The sequence below is a fragment of the Sus scrofa genome, chromosome 2 (genome assembly GCF_000003025.6).
Source record: "Sus scrofa isolate TJ Tabasco breed Duroc chromosome 2, Sscrofa11.1, whole genome shotgun sequence".
NCBI lineage: Eukaryota > Metazoa > Chordata > Mammalia > Artiodactyla > Suidae > Sus > Sus scrofa.
In genome coordinates this window covers 51197967-51211117 of record NC_010444.4, presented here as the reverse complement: position 1 = coordinate 51211117, position 13151 = coordinate 51197967, and the positions used below count along the sequence as shown (strand labels likewise).

The 13151-nt window shown below is 51.7% G+C and overlaps 1 protein-coding gene across 2 annotated transcripts in view; it reads right to left on the bottom strand.

The window, feature by feature from the left end:
* Positions 7440–13151, bottom strand: part of WNT3A (Wnt family member 3A) — a 49701-nt gene continuing 43989 nt past the window's right edge. For both annotated transcript variants that reach the window (XM_003123621.4, XM_021083340.1), the window contains one exon: positions 7440–9424. In XM_003123621.4, the coding sequence (XP_003123669.1) occupies positions 8945–9424 (480 nt within the window). In that variant the 3' untranslated portion in view covers positions 7440–8944. The remainder of the gene's footprint in view (positions 9425–13151) is intronic.

Here is a 13151-nt window from a genome sequence, read left to right as displayed (position 1 = left end):
TTGTTCCCCACCTGCAGAATCCACACCAGAAGTGTCTTCAACTGTATTCTCCCCACCTGTATCCTCTCTTTTCCACCTGCATCATTCTCACTTGCAGCATCCTCTTCATCTGCATTGTCCCTACCTGCAGCACCCCCACCTGAGTCCCCACTATCTGTTATCCTCACAGCCATCCTGTAGCTGAGCTATACCCCTGTTGTTCAGAGGGAAGCAGAGGCTACCCTGTGGTGAGCTGTCTCCCAGAAGAGGTCTCATTGTCCTCAGAGTCCAGTTGGGCAGATGCTGAGTGCGAGCCCCACCAACTTTCCCACATCAGCTGTGAGTCTGAGCCCCACCCCCATCTAGGGGGCTAGAACTCTCCAACCTCCATATCCCTCAGGAATAGTTGTCAAATAAGTGGTGGCAGAGCTGTGGTTCACTGGGCAGTGCCAGGATAGCTCCCTGATGGCCCAATGGGTGTTCTGCTTGGTGGGTAGTTTAGATATGAGGCACTCAGGCATGGGTTGGTGGCCAGGAGCTGATGCTGCACCTGCAGGGATGTCCAGGAGCCTAGATGAGGCCACCCATCCCCAACACCATGGGGCACATCCACATAGATCAACCCTCTGGAGACAGGCAAAGGTAAGGCTGACCTTCCATCCTGCTCTAGCCCTGTCTCTGACTACCAGGCTGACCCCTGACTTCAGGCTGACCCTGATCCTATACTAGAAATCACCTGTCCTACCTGGCATTTGCCCAGCTGGAGCCTCCTGGACTGGATACAGCCCTTTCCCGGTGGGCTTTCCCAGTGTATGGATCCCACTTATCCTCAATATGCTATTGACCCTAAAAAGCTGGCCTGCTTCTCTCAGCTTTAGTTTCCCTGTTTGCAGTGTAACCAGCTGCTGTGTTGTCATCCTGAGACCCGGGACACTTCCTCATGGTGCCTCCTAGAAACACTGATGTGGGAGCTGGGGTGAGGCTCCATGGTGGGCATGCACGTGAGGACTCCCCAGCTTCACTACATGATAGCGAGGCCACACATTGTAGGGGTGGCCCATTGCAAGTGTCCCAACTACTCCCAAATCTACTCTCAGATAAGGGGACATTCCTCTGAAGCATTCTGGGAGTGCTAATTTGATTGACTGAGATTGGCCTGCCCAAAGGCTAGAGCTATGGAGGGTTGATCTATTAGGAGCTGAGTCTGGAACTGGGAAGAGAGCTGAGTCCTTGGGACTGGTCAGGGCCCCTGCAGAGGCCCTATAGCTTGGCACCAGGGCCCCTCATACACATGTAACTCATATACAGCTTCTTCTCTGTGTTGCATGAGCTCCTGAGGTGCAGCTGGCACTGACCTCCCAGGGCACTCAGGGAACAGTGATACAGGAATCATCAAAGGTTATGTGGTGGTGAGAAGGCTACAACAGAGGCCAGGGGATGTCTGAGACTGGAGGGATAGGGACAAAGGTGAAGGAAGGTGAGAGTGAACTGCAGGTGGACAAGAAAATATGGTGTGAGGTCTCAGCTTTCTTAATGCTGCCCTGACAAACATGCTAGTGCCCTTAGGCAAGTCATGTCTTGCCCAGGTTTGTTTCCCCATCGATGGATTAGAGATCCCCCTTTAGTTCAGAGTAGGACCAGTATGTGAGAGGGTGCAGGCTGAGGCACTCCAACTCCAACCTCTGGGCACTGGGGAACCATGGAAGACTCTTCAGCAGAAGAGGGTGCTGCCTTGGGGATGTGTGACCCATGTCCTTTGCTCCTGAGGTTTCTATTTTCTAGCCCAGAGCTAGGAACTAAAAGCACACTTGGGGAAGAAGCACATGTCATCTATGGGGCTTCTTCCAAAAACCTATTTTTTCTTTTCTTTCTTTTCTGCTTTTTTAGGGCCATATCTGCAGCTTAAGGAAGTCCCCAGGCTAGGGGTCAAATTAGAGCTGCAGCTGACTACACACAGACACAGCAATGCTAGATCTGAGCCACATCTGTGGCCTACACCACAGCTCATAGCAATGCAGGATACTTGATCCACTAGACAAGGGCAGGGATTGAACCTGCATCCTCACGGATACTAGTTGGATTCTTAACCCACTGAGCCACAATAGGAACTCCTGGGGCTTCTTCCAAAATCTAAACATCAAACAGCCTTACCCAGGGCTCCTGGCTTTGCATCTCTGTAGTTTGCAGGCTGACAGGCTGGGTAAGCCAGGTGAGGTGGAATGAACCCTTTTAACCTGTAGGCAGCGGAAGAAGCTAAGGAGACTGGGGGTGCTGTTGAGCCCTGCTGGAGGTTCTGCTTGGGCCTGCCCGCCTCTCTGCAGTCCAGTTGTCAGGCAAGGGGCAGACAGGTGGGGAAGTCCCCTTCTTCCCTAAGACCTCCCCACTGCTGTCTTGGAATTCCACCATTCACCCTCTGGTATTAATACCTGGGCCTCCCTACATTCCTGTCTTTGGTTCTGCAGATGGCTGCTGGGGTTGGGAGGGGAGGGTGTTTGCAGAGAGTCCTGATACCTGCAATCGGGACTTGGAGGACATTAGAGATAGAAGCCTTGGAGGAGCTTGAGCAGGAGCTGTGGTTGGACACAGAGCCCTGGGGAGTCTGAGGGCACTGGTAAACCTTCTGGGCTCCTTTTGGAGGGTACTCTCTGCCACAGAAACTCATTTCTTCCTAGAAGCCCTCCTGGATTAACTGCAGTGCCTCAAGTATTGACCACTTCCAATCACACAAGCACCTCACCCACAGGATTCTGGCCAGTGCTGGCCCATTGCTGGTGGGTGAACCAGCTGGCTTCTTGCCTCAGGCCAGGCTTCGGGCATCACAAGTTGTGGGGAGCAGGTCTGTCTCCCCCTGAGAGTCGAGGGAAGGCCCTCCCAGAGCTGGGCCTCCATGGGTAAGAGGGGGTGCCATCCCTACCAGCCCAGCGCCTCCCTCCCAGCCGGCTGTGTTTGGGTGGACGAGTCCTGGTCCTTACACCATAAACACCAATTTGCAGGGCCCTGAGAGCCAAATGACTGTTTACTGTGTGCTCCAGAGACTCAAATAAAAAAGAGAGAGAGGGAGAGAAAGACGTGATTGAGGAGCCAGGCTGGATCTAAATATCAATTAGCACCTTCTGACTAGCTCCTGTCCCAGCTGCCAGGCCAGGCCGGTGGCGGCTCCAAGGCTGGGGCCCTCCCCAGGGCTTCCCCAGTGCCCTGGGCACCCTGCATTGTCCTGGCATCTGTAGGGACAGACCTCTCAGAAGTATGGGATGCCTAAAGGGCCCAAACTAAGGACGTCAGAGCCAAAGAAACTGTACCCTGTGTTCACCTCTTCTTGGAAGCCCTCCCAGATGACTCAGAAGGTAGCAAAAGGGGCCATCACTCAAGTCTCTGGGGCCAGGATCACCAGGGGGTGGGGGGTGGGGCAGGTGGAATGTCCTTTGTTAGCTGCCCTCCCTCCCCCCACCCCCCCACCTTATTGTGGGACAGGGAGAGAGGAAATGGGGTGGTCTTGCCTTCATGAACTCACACAAGGGAGCGAGGCCTCATCTAGTAGTTCTCGGTGTACCTATCAGTACCTGTGAACGGAAGGGCTGGCAGCACTCCCATCCATGTGGATGGCAGGGGCACATCCCATTCCTCCAGGCCTTGGATATCACCCTGGGAGGTCATCCACTGTCCAGACTGAGGCTGGACTGGAGCTGGAGGGCAGTGTGGGTGGGTAAGTTACCCTGTTCCTGCTCAAGCCATGAGGCCAAGGGGCTCCTGGAGGGGAAGCTGCTGACTTCCAGGATGCCCTGTCCTTGGGTGTCCTGACCAGAGGGTTTCATGAATGGACACAGGGTTCCAACAGGGAAATGAGTGGCAGGCAAGAGGGCCAAGTGGCTTGGGAAGGACCAGGGACCTATGGGGGAGGGGGCCCCTAAAGGGGAGAGCTGAGGGAGTGGGACCACCCCAGGCCATCAGGCCAGACCCCAGGATAAGCTATGTTATGTCCATCAGACCAGACCCCCAGAATAGGGCAAAGTCCTGGCTAGTGGAGACTTGAAGCCCACCCAGTCCATCACTGTGCAGGACCAGGAAACCTTGCTGGGAGTGCTTAGCCGTCTCTACCAGGCCTGGTGACCTAGAGCTGGTTCTGCACCTGTTGCTTTGGGGGTCCCAGCTCTGAAGATTCTGGCCCAGAACAGAGGTTGGGGGATGGGGTGGTTCAGAGCATCCCTGAAGGGTGGAAACTGAAGGCCCAGTACCTAGAAAGTGGAAGTATCTGAGAAAGGGGGGAGGGCCAGTGGGGGCCCCAGGAGGAGGGGGCTGACCACACCCCCTCCAGCACTTCAAAGCTGCTGCCCCAGGAGTGTGAGATTTGCAGGGGGCTGGGCCAAGGGGGGCCCTGGTGGGGTGAGGCCCCACTACCTCCGGGCCTTTAATATGGTTATTCCTCTCCTGTCTCAACTACCTGTGAACAGGCCTACCAGGCCCATTTCCTCCTTCTTCAGGGCTGGCGGGAGGGGCTGTAAACTCCCTGGAGAGGTGGCTTCTGAGGCCCAGGCAGACTACCCTGTGCTCTGCTCTCCCTCTAAGTTGAGGGTAAAGGGCAGAGGGGCTGGGGGGCTGGGCCAGGGTTCATGGGGACATGACGATCTTGGCAGGTGAGGGGGGGCCAGCTGGGCTCCAGAGATGCTCCAGATGGAACATTTCACATCAGCAAAAGGCAGGAACAGAGGCCCCAGTGAGCCCCCTTATCCCGATTCCTCTTGCACTGGAGGGAAACTGAGGCTCCTAGAGGGACTGGGCTTGCTTCTGACCAGCAGAGAGTAGAGGTTTTTCTTCCTTATTCACACAGGCTCTTGCTAGCTCCTTTCACCCATTTACCAGGGCCATTTACCATTGGCCGATGGGCTTCTTCTGGAGGAGTTCTGCCTCTCTCTGTTCTGGAGTCAGGGCGATGGGGAATGGGGGGGCCTGGTGCCTCCTCGTGGAAAGCTCATACCAGAACTTCTGCCCAGATCCTAACATTGAGCCTTTTGTGCTGTCTGTTCACTGTGGATGTGTCCCATAGACTGCTTGATGAAGGCACCTGTCACCCCCCATCTCTAGGGCCTGACCCCTCTGTGGAGCATCTAATCTGGCTCTATTGCCTAGTGGGCTGTGTGGGCTTGGGGTCCTTTCTGCTGGTGACTCATACTGTTGGTGAGATTGGCCATCTGTATTCTAGCCTCAAACACTGTCCTATGGGATTAATCACTGGCTCTCTCTTTATAGGGTGTCTGTTTGAAGCCCATCTGGCCCCAGCTGACCCCTTGGGACCTAAGTTGAGAATCCCTGGTGGTCAGCTACAGCCCCTAAACAGTGGGTGACCTGGCCTGAAGTGGGCCTGGTAGGGAAACAGTAAGCCCCAAGCCAATAAGGCCATAGGCTTGGGGCAGGATGTTGGTGTGCCAGCCTGGGAAGCTGAGGGTGTGAAGGTAGAGGCCTTGGGAGTTCAGAGACCTGGGTCTGTCTCCAGTCCCTTAGTCTTGCTGGGCCTCATCTGGCTGTATCTTCAATGGCTTGCAGCCTTGAGTAAAGACCAGTGTGGCCGGGAGGTGTTCTTCCAGGTCTTCTCTTGAGGGATGAAGCCATAGCCTCCCATCATTATGCTTCCTCTCTTCTACCTCCCTCCCTTGATGAGTTCCCACTGCATCTACCAGGCAGCTCCCCATACTCTATCACAGCCCCATGCTGTGTCTGCACAACTCTGTCCTGGTCCCCTATCCAGCCAGCTGTGTCTCTGCTGCAGAGGGTGGCCCTTCCTTCCTTTGTTCTCAAGGACACCGTATGGCCCTGATATCTAGCCATGGAGCCAGCTGAATTGGGCTTCCCTCCCTCTGCTCCCAGTAGGCATAGCCCTCCCAGTTATGAGGATCTTGTTTACCCCCAGCCCCCTCCATTCCAGCAAATGGCCCTTGCAGAGTGGCTGTGCTGGGCCTGACCTTTGAGAGGGTGGGGGCTAAACCTCCTGTCCTCACCTCCAGCACAATCTCCTCCCATCCCCCGACCTGTCCCCGTCTATCCCTCAACCTCCCCCACCTCCTCAGCTTTCTCCCTCCCTGTGGGTCTGGCTAGATATCAGGCAGGGCTGAGATGGTGGTAGTAGTTGGGTCAGGGGCATGGAAGAGAGGAGCAAGGATCCTGATCCTGGCTTGAAGAGGTGAAGGTAGGGCCTTGAGAAAGCCATCCCTTCTTCCCCTGGCTCCTACAACCTCAGTTTTAAGAGGCCCATGCAGCTCCACATATCTTGCATACCATGAGGGTGGATCTAGGCAATAGCCATGGAGGGACAATGTGAGGCTCTTACCAGCAGGATGCCTTGCTTGTCCTGGGGGAACTCCCTGTCTTGCCTGGAAAAGTAGGTGGGGGGCTCCTGAAAACAGGGCAACCCCATCCCCATCCCAAGGTTTTGAGCATGGTACCAGGATGAATGTAGTGATAGGATTTGGCTGACCATACATTTAGAGACAGCTAACTCCTGCCAAGTCTTGCACACCTGAGCTATGCCCTGCAATGGATGGAAGGTTGGGGGTCCAGGGTCAGTTCTTGCCCCTGTCCTGAGGATGAATATGAGCAGGAGGAAGCCCCAGGCAGTTCTTGGCTTCAAGCAGTGGCTCTCTGCTAGTAAGGGATGTCCTTCACGACCTGCCACATGACTTTCAGCTGCGTGAGCAGTGACTTCTAAAGTGGATTTTGCAGGAGGTAGGAGGATGCCAGGCCCAGAAAAAAGCACCTGCTTGATTTCTAGGCTTTAGGCTGGTGAACTTCAGATTGAGGGAACATGTCTTTCCTCCCAGCCAGAACAGGCTCCTAGAATACCCTGCAGCACGCTGAGGGAGGGACCCCACATGAGGGTCATGTCCCCAATCCCAGAGAGCATGGCCACATAGCTGGTGCTCAGATGTCAACTGAGTGAGGTATGAGGTATATGTTTGGGGAAGTGGCTTTCAGCTGACTTGGTAGATGTCCTGCTACACCACTGACATGCATGGGGTGTCTGCCATTGGGGCTGCCATGGTGCATGTCCCCTGCAGCAGTCAGGCCTCCTTGCCCCTTTCTCTGCACCTCCACTGGGGTCTTCTGTCGAGGTCTCTAGTCTACCTGGCCCCAGACTTTGAGACAACTGACTGTTTCCTCCTTTCTTTGGTGTGACCATCCCTCTTCCTTCCCCTGGAATTCCAGCTCTGGAGTACATTGCAAAGGGCCCTGGAGTCTCTGAAGTACCATGTCAACTGCCCCCTCCCAGAGGGCCATGACTGATTTAGGCCCCACACTTTGCTGATCCACCACCAAAAATCCAGCACAATCCACAGGCTTGTTTGGTTGTTTCTTCTTCTTTTTTTTTTTTTTGTTTTTTTGTTTTTACTTTCCCCATTATTTGAAACTGACAAGCTATGACTGAAATAATTTCTTTCATAGAAAGAAAAGGAAAACAACAACAACACATCTGTTTGTCTAGCTTCTGTGTATGGTGGATATAGCAGCATCAGAAATAAAAATAAAATGAAAGATGCAAAATTCAAGGCAGAGAAAGGTCATGTCCCTAGTAGGGCACGCAGGTTGTTTTCCCCCCACCCTCCTTCCACACACACTGTGTCTTTTCCCCCTGCCTGGAGGGTGGGCCCCTGGGGCCAGGGCGCTGGGCAACATTTCACAGTGGCACAGGCTGAGTGAGGAGAAGTCTGGCTGGAAGTCCCTTTGGGAACTGGCTGAAGGGTCCATCAGCCTCATTCATGTTCATTCTCAGACTGGATGGATGAGTCAGATGTGAGGAGGGCCAAGCAGCTAAGCAGCCAACCACAGGCTTCATGACAATGACCACTGGCAGGCAGGTCTGGTGCACCATTGCCACAGCAGCAGGACCTGCGGGGTCAATCCTGGCCATGAGGGGTTGGGGCAGAGACCACTCCTCTTGGGGATATGGGTCCTCTGCAGCAGCAGTGTGGGCTCATCCCCTATTCAAATCTCCCAAACAATTTAACCCAACCCAACCCAACCCAACGCAAAGGGAGCCTCCAAGGCAGGCTATGAAGCTGAGTAGGGCTCTGGGCAGCCTTGGCGTCTGGGCCCCTTGCTTGTCTTTCCCTTACAAGGGGCTGTCAATGACAGAGGGGGAGCGAGGTGCTGAGGCCAGGAGGGAGGCGACAGCAGGGCTGGAAAAGGAGGCTTTGCTCCTCTACCGTGGGTGGGGTGGAGTGCAAGTAGGAATATGTGAAGACAGGGAGAAGGGAGAGCCAGATGCACGATTTCTATCAGCTGCAAAGTAGAGGGCTGACCACCCAGACTGGCACTTTTCTGGAACCTGGAAGAGCCACTGGGAGAGGGCAGAGGTGTCTGAGGTCCAGCACAGGGCAGCCAGGACAGAGCTATGCCTTCAGCCTACGGCCACCAGGCCCCCTCTCCTTCACCCAACTCCAGGTGGTTCTTGGGGCTTTGTAGGGCAAAGGCTTTCCCCACTAGGGCTCCTGGTAGGGAGCATTGGCAGGTATCAGGTTGAAGGAGGAGTGCTACAGGCCTCCAGGTACCTGAATCATTGGAAGGTGTGCCCCAGACCTCAGTGGAAGGGGTAAGGGACAGTATGCCCCACCCCCACCCCCACCACACATTCTCCACAGCTGGTCCTGCCAGGAGATAACTGCTCTACACAATGTCCAGTGTATGGAACCATGTGATCTTTGGAGGACGGTAATGGCAGGCTAAATCCCCACCCCCTGGAGTCCAGTCCCCAGAGAGGACACTGCTATCCTCCAGGAGCCCCATTCCTGGAGCTTCACCCCAAAGAGGGGCCGTGCACCTGTCAGGAAGAACTCCAGCAAGATCAGGAGCCTCATGCCTGACCTATCACAGAGGCCCCACCTCCCTTCAGGAGCTCCACCTATAGCCCTGGCCCCAGTGAGGACACTGCCCCACGCTGGGAGGAGCCCCACTCCACTGGTGCCGGGTGTGGTGCCTCCTACTTGCAGGTGTGCACGTCGTAGATGCGCGTGCACTCCTGGCAGCTCACGTAACAGCACCAGTGGAAGACACAGTGGCACTTCTCCCTCCGCCTCTCAGTGCGTGCGTTGTGGCCTCGGCCGCAGCACAGCAGGTCACAGCCATCAATGCCATGTGAGCTCACGTTGCAGGTGCGGTCACGTGTACCGAAGGATCCCGTCTCGGGGTTGGGTTCACAGAAGTTGGGTGAGGCCTCATAGTAGACCAAGTCGCGCTCTGTGGGCACCTTAAAGTAGGTGTAGCGTGGCCGCAGGGTCTCCACCCAGCCACGTGACTCGCGGTGCTTCTCCACCACCATCTCAGAGGCGCTGTCGTACTTGTCCTTGAGGAAGTCGCCAATGGCACGGAAGTCAGGCTGCGACCACCAGCAGGTCTTCACCTCACAGCTGCCTGACAGCCCATGGCACTTGCACTTGAGGTGCATGTGGCTGGCGATGGCCTGCAGGAATGTGGGAGTGGGGGTGTCAGGGCTGATCCTCAGTCTCCCTAACTTCTGGATCAATGGCTGTGCTTCTTGCCTGTAGTCCCCTCTCCACTCACCTGATAAACCCAAGCTCTCCCACTTGCCCCATAAAACTCTGGGACTCCCAGGAGGAAAAGATGTCCTCCCAGCACCACCCTTCTGGGTGGCTCCTTGGTAGACCCCAAATCCCTGGAGGACAGGGCCTGGGAGGTTCTCCCTCCCTCTCCTGGGCTGAGTCCATCTCTATACTACCTATGTTGAGTGAAGGAAGGGGCTGTAACATGTGACATGTACTTGCTGGGGTGGAGGTAGGAAGACTATCATTCTGATTGGGAGAACCCAAGACTTTGGCTCAGAGATATACATAAGCTGGGTGGCAAGGTTGGGGGTTGACCTCTGACCTGAGCATGGGTAATGGGAGTGGCTTGAGCAGGGAACATTCAGGGCCCAGGAAGCTGGGTTTGCCTGACTATAGGGAAGTGGCTGAGAACTGTGTGTATTTCTCCTGTGAGCATCCTGGTGGAAGGTTCTCAGCCCTTCTCTATTTGGGGGAAGGAGTAGGAGTGAGGTGAAGGGTCCTGTGACTTAATCAGAACTAAGTCTGCACTGGCTACTATGGTGGACACCAGGCCCCTGTGAGGCCCTGAGATGTGGCTGGTGTTCCAAACTGAGAAATGCTGTTATGTGTAAACCATATATGCTGGGTCACATTGAGTCCCCAGACTTAGTACAAGAAGAGGATATAAAAATATCACATTCAAATCTTAATATTGCTTGTATTACTGGATAACATGTTGGCTGTATTGGGTTAAAATATTATTAAAACAAAATTCACCTTTTTTTTTAAAATGTGGCTAATAGAAACTTTAAAATACATATATGGATCCTATTACACTTTCGTTATTCTACTGGACAGTGCTGGTTTAAGGCTTTAGGTAGGTTCTGCATCCAGATGCTGCCTCTACCCTGTCTCACTCTCCCTGCTGTTTCTTTAACCCTTCCCGTTCACACTGGCCCTTTTTCAGGGGCATCCCCTCTACCCCAGTCCAGTTCTATCTAATCTCTTTTGTTTTTGGGGGGGCACACCTGAGGCATATGGAAGTTCCTGGGCCAGGGATGGAATTCAAGCCACACCTGCGGCAACACTGGGCTCTTTACACCCTGCACCACAGCAGGAACTCCAGTTCTGTCTAATCTCTATTCTCTTCTCTTATGTGGCCAAGCTTTTCCAAAAAGGAGTCGTCACTTCCCATCTCTGCCTCCTCAGTTCCTTGTTTTATTATTATTATTATTAGCTTTTTAGGGCTGCACCTGTGGCATATGGAGGTTCCCAGGTCAAGTCGGAGCTGTAGCTGCCGGCCTACACCACAATCACAGCAACACCAGATCCTTAACCCACTGAATGAGGCCAGGAATAGGACCTGCAACTTCATGGTTCCTAGTCATATTTGTTCCTAGTTGGAGTGCCACGATGGGAACTCCAGTTTTACTTTTGATCAAAGTTATATATGCACATACTTTAAAGAGTCCAGTAGTTTCTAAGACCTGTTAAGAAAGACAGGAGTTCTGTTCCCACATTCTTATTCACAGCACTTTCCTGACCACTTGAGGCAGCACCTTGTACCTCTGCTCTTCTAATAAAATGCTTGTCATGCTACTTGATTTTTCAGTGTTTGGCATCATCCTCTGGACATCTCACCATGTAAGTTCCAGGGCACCTCACCCCACAACTCTGATGGGGGGAACTTTTATCAACCACCTTCCTACTCTAAAAACTTTAGGTTATAATTCCAAGTCAGAACAATATTTAGTGCTGAAGGTATTGGAGTTTTGTTAAATGTCATACTCACTTGATCCATGTAATATGATTGCTTTTCCTTTTATACAGAATGTTTTGTTGTTGCTGTTTTTAATGTAATTATCACAGATTTAGTCTCAAAGTCTCCTTTAGTTGTCTAAATATTCTCTTTGAGACTTTCAAACACACCAGGTGTTCTATGGATTTCATCTTCTTGGAGATATCTTTTCAAAAGCTCTTTTTCTTTTTTATTTGTCTTTTTGGGGCTACTCCCACAGCATATGGAGGTTCCCAGGCTAGGGGTCAAATTGGAGCTATAGTTGATGGTCTATGCCACAGCCACAGCAATGCCAGATCCAAGCTGTGTCTGTGACATACACTGCAGCTGATGGCAATACTGGATCCTTAACCCACTGAGTGAGGCCAGGAATCAAACCTGTGTCCTCATGGGTACTGGTCAGATTCATTTTATGCTGAGCCATGATGGGAACTCCTCAAAGGCCCTTTTCTAAGGTAAATGTTGTGAAATGTGTATATCTGAAAACAATCTTTCCTACTGGAAAAGTTGAAAAGATAATTTAGCTGGGTATAAAATTTTTGGCTTAAAATATCTGCCCCCCATCCCACCCCCCACTCAGGATTCTGAAAGCATTGCTCTATTTTATTCCAGATTTCACTGTTGTGTTTAGAAACTCTGATCCTTTGCATGAAACCAAACATTTTTTGGGGAAGCTTGGAATGCTCCTCTGTGTCATTGGCTGTGAATTTCAAACAACAAGTTTTGATGCAGATCTTCTTCTTTCCTGTGCCAAATACTTATGGGGCCTGTTTGGTCTGAACATTTGCTCTTCATCCCTGGAAACCTTTTTGTCTTAATCAACTTCCTCATCTTCATGTTCATCATTGTCTTTCTTGGGCAGATCTTCCATATTTTCTATTCTTTCCTATTTTCCATCTCTTTGTCTTTTTCTCTACTTTGTGGGAACAGTGTCTCAACTATCTTCCAATCTTTCTGCTGAGATTTTTGTTTATGCTGTCCTATTTTTAATTTCTAAGAGTCTCTTTTTTCCCTCTGAATGTTCTTTTAAGTTAACATCCTAATCCAGTTTTATGGATTTAATGTTTTATCTGTTGGGGATAATGATAGCTTTTTGACATTTTCATCTCTCTTTGTAATATCTCTTTCCCATAAGTTTGGTTTTTGTTTCTTTATTTTGGTCTTTACCTCTATGGTTGCAGGGGCCTTCCTCAGATGTCAGTGATCAATGGCTGTCTGCTCATATATAAAAGTGGGGCACCAAAAATCTTGCAACGTCCTGTGTGTGGGAGGGACTCATCAACTTGAGCCTTCACTATAGAGTGATATTGTCATGCTGCTTTTGGGGGAAACTCCACATGAGTATTTTCGAGTCTTTTTTCTTGGAATGGTCTGATTCTCAGGGGAGAATTTTCCATTCTCTAGTCAGGCTTCATTGTGGCACTAGGAGATTAGGAAAAGAAATGTGTATGTAGATGGAATGCTTTCACTTATGTAGCCTGATCCTCAGCTGTGCTTGGTGTCCTTCAGCCCAGACAATGCCTGCTTAACTGTTTTTAGGGAATCAGCCTCCAGACTTCTCTGTATGGTAATGGAGGAACGTTGTCTAGATGCAATAGGTTGGACAGAATTACTGGTAAGTTAAAAAGTACTTTTAAAATAGATGTCAACCAATATTTGTTTTCAGCCATATATCTATCTCTCTTCTCAAGATATATGATACTAGCAATTTCTTGGTGATTCTCAGAGTTCTCTACTGGCTAAGATTCAGCTTTCATGAGTGTACTAAGATATTGAGTATTCATCTATCTGCTTTTTACTTTCAAAGTTTTGTTTCCATTGTCACCTCTTCTGTTTCCATGTTCTCA